At 55.9% G+C, this 9,251-nt stretch overlaps 1 protein-coding gene across 1 annotated transcript in view; it reads left to right on the forward strand.

The window, feature by feature from the left end:
* The window catches only part of LOC142476730 (membrane-spanning 4-domains subfamily A member 8-like), a gene marked incomplete at its 3' end in the record, with an annotated part of 34,541 nt that extends 32,160 nt beyond the window's left edge, over positions 1 to 2,381 (forward strand). The window contains exon 4 of the mRNA XM_075581893.1: positions 2,241 to 2,381. Within this exon, the coding sequence (XP_075438008.1) occupies positions 2,241 to 2,381 (141 nt within the window). The remainder of the gene's footprint in view (positions 1 to 2,240) is intronic.
* Positions 2,382 to 9,251: the final 6,870 nt, after the last annotated feature.

Below are 9,251 nucleotides of genomic sequence, written 5' to 3' on the forward strand. Positions count from 1 at the left end.
CAGAGTATCACTCCCTCATCTCCCCGTCACAGACCTGCAGAGTATCACACCCTCCCCTCCCCCGTCACAGACCTGCAGAGTATCACTCCCTCACCTCCCCGGTCACGGACCAGCAGAGTATCACTCCCTCATCTCCCCGTCACAGACCTGCAGAGTATCACTCCCTCACCTGCCCAGTCACAGACCTGCAGAGTATCACTCCCTCACCTCCCCCCGTCACAGACCTGCAGAGTATCACTCCCTCATCTCCCCCGTCACATACCTGCAGAGTATCACTCCCTCATCTCCCCCCGTCACCGATCTGCAGTTTATCACTCCCTCACCTCCCCGTCACAGACCTGCAGAGTATCACTCCCTCACCTCCCCCGTCACAGACCTGCAGAGTATCACTCCCTCCCCTCCCCCGTCACAGACCTGCAGAGTATCACTCCCTCCCCTCCCCCGTCACAGACCTGCAGAGTATCACTCCCTCATCTCCCCGTCACAGACCTGCAGAGTATCCCTCACCTCCCCCGTCACAGATCTGCAGAGTATCACTCCCTCATCTTCCCCATCACAGATGTGCAGAGTATCACTCCCTCACCTCCCCGTCACAGACCTGCAGAGTATCACTCCCTCATCTCCCCCGTCACAGACCTGCAGAGTATCACTCCCTCATCTCCCCCCCGTCACAGACCTGCAGAGTATCATTCCCTCATCTCCCCCGTCACAGACCTGCAGAGTATCCCTCCCTCCCCTTGACAGACCTGCAGAGTATCACTCCCTCATCTCCCCCGTCACAGATCTGCAGAGTATAACTCCCTCACCTCCCCCGTCACAGACCTGCAGAGTATCACTCCCTCCCCTCCCCCGTCACAGACCTGCAGAGTATCCCTCACCTCCCCGGTCACAGACCTGCAGAGTATCCCTCACCTCCCCCGTCACAGACCTGCAGAGTATCACTCCCTCCCTGTCACAGACCTGCAGAGTATCATTCCCTCATCTCCCCCGTCACAGACCTGCAGAGTATCCCTCCCTCCCCTTGACAGACCTGCAGAGTATTACTCCCTCATCTCCCCCATCACAGATCTGCAGAGTATAACTCCCTCACCTCCCCCGTCACAGACCTGCAGAGTATCACTCCCTCCCCTCCCCCGTCACAGACCTGCAGAGTATCACTCCCTCCCCTCCCCCATCACAGACCTGCAGAGTATCACTCCCTCATCTCCCCCATCACAGACCTGCAGAGTATCCCTCACCTCCCCGGTCACAGACCTGCAGAGTATCCCTCACCTCCCCCGTCACAGACCTGCAGAGTATCACTCCCTCCCTGTCACAGACCTGCAGAGTATCACTCCCTCCCCTCCCCCCATCAAAGATCTGCAGAGTATCACTCCCTCACCTCCTGCTGTCAGACCTGCAGAGTATCACTCCCTCACCTCCCCCGTCACAGACCTGCAGAGTATCCCTCACTCCCCTTCACAGACCTGCAGAGTATCACTCCCTCATCTCCCCCATCACAGACCTGCAGAGTATCAGTCCCTCACCTCCTGCTGTCAGACTTGCAGACTATCACAACCTCACCTACCCCCTTTCACAGATCTGCTGAGTATCGCTTCATCACAGATCTGCAGAGTATCACCCCATCACAGATCTGCAGAGTATCACTTCCTCACCTTCCCCCTATCTCAGACATGCAGAGTATCACTCCCTCACCTCCCCCCTATCACAGACCTGCAGAGGGTCACAACCTAATCTCCACATCACAGATCTGCAGAGTATTACTCCCTCACCTCCATCACCTCCATCCTTTCACAGATTTGCAGAATATCGCCTCATCACTACCTCATCACAGACCTGCAGAGTATCACTCCCTCACCTCCCCCTATCACAGACTGAAGAGTATCACTCCCTCACCTCCCCCTATCACAGACCTGCAGAGCATCACACCCTCAACTCCCCCCATCACAGATCTGCAGAGTATCACCCCCCCCACTCACCCCCATCACAGATCTGCAGAGTATCACCCCCACCTCCCATCACAAATCTGCAGAGTATCACCCCCCACCCCCCATCACAGATCTGCAGAGTATCACACACCCCCATCATAGATCTGCAGAGTATCACCCCCACCCCCCCATCACAGATCTGCAAAATATCACCCCCCCATCCCAGATTTGCAGAGTATCACCCCCTCCACCCCCCCCCTCCAACCCCAGATCTGCAGAGTATCACTCCTTCACCTTTTCCTCTCTGTGCAGGTGAGAGGGTCCGTGGCTATGAATGTTATCAGCTCCATCATCTCGTTTGCTGCCCTTGGTCTGTTCATCACGGATACTCTGATTTATGATTGTTATTCTTACTGCAACTCGCAGTACTGTAACTGCAGCTACACAGTCTGGGTGAGTATCACTAAGTGTGTGTGTGACGGATAGTAAGTATGTCTCTCAGCCTGTTACTGGCTGTAACGGGACACTTTCCATGCTGAAACGTGTCTAAGGCCACGTCCAGGGTGAAGCTGGACGCGCATGCGCGCTCGTGCTCTGCGCAATCAAACACATTGCGACAATGCGTTGGTCCCGTGAGCGCTCCTCGCTCAGCTGCTTGCCAAGACAATTGTGTTTGCATTTGTCGCGCATTCCCTGGTCACGTGCGCGGGTCAGTTAATAAGGGCGAACCGCTCACGTGATGTCACAGGCACGCGACCCCCCCCCCCCACCGCCCCCCCGGCACGCAACTAGAAGGCCAGGAATCGCCCTGGCAACATGAGCGCCTGACGTCACGGCACTCGAGCGCCAGCGAGCGCAATCTCACCCTGAACAAGGCCTTACGCAGGTTCCTAGCGCACGTGATGTCATGCACTCCGCCTCGTGCGCACTCGCGGCCACTATAATTCTAGCCTAAGGCTACGGCCCAAGTCATCCCGGCTGCAGATTGAGCCTCTGATTAAGCCACCTGTGCTGAAGCAGGGATATAAGGAGAAAACCGGTGCTTCAAAGATTAATTGTGTCCATATGATGACATAAAAACTCCTCAATAGGACTCCATATAGATTCCTGAAAGTAGCAGCATCCCATACCTGGGACTGGGGAACTAGTGCCTGCTGCCCCCAATGGCACAAAAGATAACAGTACAATATTTGTCCCCAGACTGAATAATAAGTCCTAAATGTGGAAACTGGGCTGAAACAACTCACTCACTGGGTGTCCTGTCCATCATAGGAGTCCATAGGGAAGATCAGACGGCGGGCAGAATCTGGGTGTAATTATCAAGGTGCAAGTACCCTGATAACGGGCGCACGGCTCAAAACGCATAGGTGCGCTTTTTTGTATCAGGGGTCTGTAACAGGGGACTTTATCCCTGTTCAAAAATGTGCCTCTAATCCAGCAGTGTGGTGGTTAACTGCTGGTAGACAATTAACCAACACCACCTGGCTGATTACAGGTGTCAGAAAAAACCTGCCTCTGAGACAGGAAGGGAGATTCTTCCTGAGCTCACACTGAGTTGAGCTGACCCAGGAAGCAGAAAGAGCAGGGAATTCCTTAGGCCTCGTTCAGGGTGCTGGCTTCGGAGGGAGGGCGTGCTTACGTGCGAGCTGCCGTGGGACACAATGTATTCAAATTGAATACTGGTTGTCAGGGTAGCAGCTGCCCTGTCTCCGAAGTACGGAGTTGACGCTGGCTACAGTTTCAATAAACAACCCAAGTTGTTTTTTTGAAGCTGCAGCAGCGTCACTGGGACCTCAGCAGACAATGAAATCATTTTTGAGAATGATTTCAAGACTGCAACTTTGATCCCTAACCTCAGGTCTGTAGCCCCGCCCCCTCAACTCCTGAAAAAGTCTGCTGGGGAGGATGTACACACATCGCCCAGCAGACTGCCGCCCGCCCTCGCAAACGCCCGCCCTCCAACTCCTGCCTCTGGCACCCTGAACGAGGCCTTGGGCCAAGTCCATGGTCCATGCTGGCGTGCTGAGGCGCACTGAGGCGCAGGGAAAGCGGGTGCTTTCCTTGGCCTTGCGGTTGCTTACCGCAAGCGCTCTCAGCAGCCACCAGGGGGCGGTCCGGGAGCGGGTGCGTCACTGGCCGGGGGCGGGCCAGTGACATCACGGAGCTGGTTCGCCCTCATTGGGCAAACCGCTCACGTGACCGGCCTGTCTCGCCGGCAAGCGGGGGAATTTTAAATTCCCCCAAGACCTGCGCTTCCGCAAGCGCGCGGAAGCGCAGGTGAGCCCCTACTAAAGCCGCTCTAATTGCGGCTGTAGGGGCTCAGCAAGCAGGTAACATGTCCGGGGCCTTAGTCTCACACGTGACGTGGGGCTGAACCAAGGAAGGACTGCACAGGAACTCAGGTCTTGAGCTGCAAGCTGATAACAAGACAAAGGGGACAAGATTCTTAACCTGGATCCTGACATTGCCTTTGCACACAAGGGTGCGGACAACCAGGAGAACAGAGAAGCCTTCCCCTACAACTACAAGAGACAGATAAGCTTTACTTTCTAAGACTGTTCTATATCTGCACATATCAAAATATATGTTTGGGGCTGGAAAACATGCTATCTAAAGGGAGTTCTGGACTGCATATGTTTAACTAGAAATACTCCCAAGTGGAGCAGAGGCTTTGTTTAACCCCTTATTTGAATACGTTTGATGATTTTCATGTGTTAAAGAAGCAGGCGCAATAAAAGCCTTATTTTTGTTCACCTTAAAACCAGTCTATTGCTGACCTCTGCACACGTCTCTTACAGGTCTTTAATGATCCAATAAAGCTTCTTCTTTTTCTAATGCGACGCTCCTCCAGATTTATTTGTGGCCTTGCTCTGCCCTATTTCTATTTTTGTCTGAAGCAGGGATATCCTAAAAACCTGACCTGTTGGGGGGCTTGATGACTGGAGTTGAGCCCCCTGCGTTAGAGAAGGGGGGGGGGGTCATTCTAAATGAATAAATATTACATGCATTCATATTTCATATTCAAAATAACATATTCACAATTGGAAAAGTTGGTTCCGCTAATATTCTTAATAATTTCAGGAAGGGGGTAAGTCAGTCACGTCATTTACCCGCATGGTTTCAATGGCACGATTTAACTTACACCCGTCCTGAAATAATTAAGAATATAACACACCCCTCTCTCTCTCTTACCCCTCTCCCACGCACCCCTATCTCTCTCTCACTCACCCCTCTCCCATGCACCCCTATCTCTCTCTCACACTCACCCCTCTCTCTCACACGCACCCCTCTCTCACACGCACCCCTCTCTATCTCACGCACTCCTCTCTCTCTCACGCACTCCTCTCTCTCACGCACTCCTCTCTCTCTCACGCATCCCTCTCTCTCTCACGCATCCCTCTCTCTCTCTCACGCAACCCTCTCTCTCACGCACTCCTCTCTCTCTCTCACGCACCCCTCTCTCTCTCTCTCACGCACCCCTCTCTCTCTCTATCTCATGCACCCCTCTCTCTCGCACGCACCCCTCTCTCTCACGCACCCCTCTCTCTCTCACGCAACCCTCTCTCACGCACCCCTCTCTCTCTCTCACGCACCCCTCTCTCTCTCTCATGCACCCCTCTCTCTCACACGCATCCCCCTCTCTCTCTCTCTGTCACGCACCACTCTCTCTCACGCACCTCTCTCTCTCTCACGCACCTCTCTCTCTCTCTCTCTCTCTCACGCACCCCTCTCTCATGCACCCCTCTCTCTCACACACATCCCTCTCTCTCTCTCATGTACCCCTCTCTCTCTCACGCACCCCTCTCTCTCACGCACCCCTCTCTCTCTCACGCATGCCCCTCTCTCTCTCACGCACCCCCTCTCTCTCTCGCACCCCTCTCTCTCTCTCTCGCACCCCTCTCTCACTCTCACGCACCCCTCTCTCTCTCACGCACCCCTCTCTCTCTCACGTACCCCTCTCTCTCTCATGCACCCCCTCTCTCTCTCACGCACCTCTCTCTCTCACGCACCCCTCTCTCTCTCACGCACCCCTCTCTCTCTCACGCACCCCTCTCTCTCTCTCACGCACCCCTCTCTCACGCACTCCTCTCTCTCTCTCACGCACCCCTCTCTCACGCACCCCTCTCTCTCTCTCACGCACCCTTCTCTCTCTCTCTCACGCACCCCTCTCTCTCTCACCCCTCTGTCTCTCTCACGCACCCCTCTCTCTCTCACGCACCCCTCTCTCTCTTTCTCGCATCTCTCTCTCGCATCTCTCTCTCTCGCATCTCTCTCTCGCATCTCTCTCTCTCTCGCATCTCTCTCTCTCGCATCTCTCTCTCTCGCATCTCTCTCTCATCTCTCTCTCTCGCATGTCTCACTCTCTCTCGCATCTCTCTCTCTCGCATGTCTCACTCTCTCTCGCATCTCTCTCTCTCATCTCTCTCTCGCATGTCTCACTCTCTCTCTCTCTTGCATCTCTCTCTCTCTCGCACCCCTCTCTCTCTCACGCACCCCTCTCTCATCTCTCTCTCTCTCTTGCATCTCTCTCTCTCTCGCACCCCTCTCTCTCTCACGCACCCCTCTCTCTCTCACGCACCCCTCTCTCTTACGCACACCCCTCTCTCTCTCACACACCCCTCTCTCTCTCACACACCCCTCTCTCTCACGCACCCCCTCTCTCTCTGTCGCACCCCTTTCTCTCTCTCACACACCACTCTCTCACGCACCCCTCTCTCTCTCTCTCTCACGCACCCCTCTCTCTCTCACGCACCCCTCTCTTTCACGCACCCCTCTCTCTCTCACGCACCCCTCTCTTACGCACCTCTCTCTCTCTCACGCACCCCTCTCTCACGCACCCCCCTCTCTCTCTCACGCACCCCTCTCTGTCTCACGCACCCCTCTCTCTCACGCACCTCTCTCTCTCTCACGCACCCTTCTCTCTCTCTCACGCACCCCTCTCTCTCTCATCCCTCTCTCTCTCTCACACACCCCTCTCTCTCTCTCACGCACCACTCTCTCTCTCACGCACCCCTCTCTCTCACGCACCCCTCTCTCTCTCTCACGCACCCCTCTCTCTCACGCACCCCTCTCTCTCTCGCGCATCTCTCTCTCTCGCATCTCTCTCTCACTCGCATCTCTCTCTCACTCGCATCTCTCTCTCTCGCATCTCTCTCACTCGCATCTCTCTCTCTCTCTCGCAGGTCTCACTCTCTCTCGCATCTCTCTCTCTCTCGCATCTCTCTTTCTCTCATCTCTCTCTCTTGCATGTCTCTCTCTCGCATGTCTCACACTCTCTCGCATCTCTCTCTCTCATCTCTCTCTCTCGCATGTCTCACTCTCTCATCTCTCCCTCTCTCGGATCTCTCTCTCTCTTGCACCCCTCTTGCTCTCACGCACCCCTCTCTCTCTCACGCACCCCTCTCTCTCTCACGCACCCCTCTCTCTCTCTCATGCACCACTCTTTCTCACGCACCCCTCTCTCTCTCACGCACCCCTCTCTCTTACGCACACCCCTCTCTCTCTCACACACCTCTCTCTCTCTCACGCACCCCTCTCTCTCTCACGCACCCCTCTCTCTCTCACGCACCCCTCTCTCTCTCACGCACCCCTCTCTCTCACGCATGCCTCTCTCTCTCTCTCTCGCACCCCTCTCTCTCTCTCATGCACCCCTCTCTCTCTCTCACGCACCCCTCTCTCTCTCTCTCACGCACCCTCTCTCTCTCTCTCTCACGCACCCCTCTCTCTCTCTCTCTCACGCACCCCTTTCTCTCTCTCTCTCTCTCTCTCACGCACCCCCTCTCTCACGCACCCCCTCTCTCTCTCACGCACCCCTCTCTCTCTCTCACACACCCCTCTCACTCTCACGCACCCCTCTCTCTCACGCACCCCTCTCTCTCTCTCTCACGCACCCCTCTCTCTCTCTATCTCATGCACCCCTCTCTCTCGCACGCACCCCTCTCTCTCACGCACCCCTCTCTCTCTCACGCAACCCTCTCTCACGCACCCCTCTCTCTCTCTCACGCACCCCTCTCTCTCTCTCATGCACCCTTGTCTCTCACACGCATCCCCCTCTCTCTCTCTCTGTCACGCACCACTCTCTCTCACGCACCTCTCTCTCTCTCACGCACCTCTCTCTCTCTCTCTCTCTCACGCACCCCTCTCTCATGCACCCCTCTCTCTCACACACATCCCTCTCTCTCTCTCATGTACCCCTCTCTCTCTCACGCACCCCTCTCTCTCACGCACCCCTCTCTCTCTCACGCATGCCCCTCTCTCTCTCACGCACCCCCTCTCTCTCTCGCACCCCTCTCTCTCTCTCTCGCACCCCTCTCTCACTCTCACGCACCCCTCTCTCTCTCACGCACCCCTCTCTCTCTCACGCACCTCTCTCTCTCACGCACCCCTCTCTCTCTCACGCACCCCTCTCTCTCTCACGCACCCCTCTCTCTCTCTCACGCACCCCTCTCTCACGCACTCCTCTCTCTCTCTCACGCACCCCTCTCTCACGCACCCCTCTCTCTCTCTCACGCACCCTTCTCTCTCTCTCTCACGCACCCCTCTCTCTCTCACCCCTCTGTCTCTCTCACGCACCCCTCTCTCTCTCACGCACCCCTCTCTCTCTTTCTCGCATCTCTCTCTCGCATCTCTCTCTCTCGCATCTCTCTCTCGCATCTCTCTCTCTCTCGCATCTCTCTCTCTCGCATCTCTCTCTCTCGCATCTCTCTCTCATCTCTCTCTCTCGCATGTCTCACTCTCTCTCGCATCTCTCTCTCTCGCATGTCTCACTCTCTCTCGCATCTCTCTCTCTCATCTCTCTCTCGCATGTCTCACTCTCTCTCTCTCTTGCATCTCTCTCTCTCTCGCACCCCTCTCTCTCTCACGCACCCCTCTCTCATCTCTCTCTCTCTCTTGCATCTCTCTCTCTCTCGCACCCCTCTCTCTCTCACGCACCCCTCTCTCTCTCACGCACCCCTCTCTCTTACGCACACCCCTCTCTCTCTCACACACCCCTCTCTCTCTCACACACCCCTCTCTCTCACGCACCCCCTCTCTCTCTGTCGCACCCCTTTCTCTCTCTCACACACCACTCTCTCACGCACCCCTCTCTCTCTCTCTCTCACGCACCCCTCTCTCTCTCACGCACCCCTCTCTTTCACGCACCCCTCTCTCTCTCACGCACCCCTCTCTTACGCACCTCTCTCTCTCTCACGCACCCCTCTCTCACGCACCCCCCTCTCTCTCTCACGCACCCCTCTCTCTCTCACGCACCCCTCTCTTTCACGCACCCCTCTCTCTCTCACGCACCCCTCTCTTACGCACCTCTCTCTGTCTCACGCACCC

Source organism: Ascaphus truei, unplaced genomic scaffold, assembly GCF_040206685.1.
Source record: "Ascaphus truei isolate aAscTru1 unplaced genomic scaffold, aAscTru1.hap1 HAP1_SCAFFOLD_1668, whole genome shotgun sequence".
NCBI classification, from domain to species: Eukaryota; Metazoa; Chordata; class Amphibia; order Anura; family Ascaphidae; genus Ascaphus; species Ascaphus truei.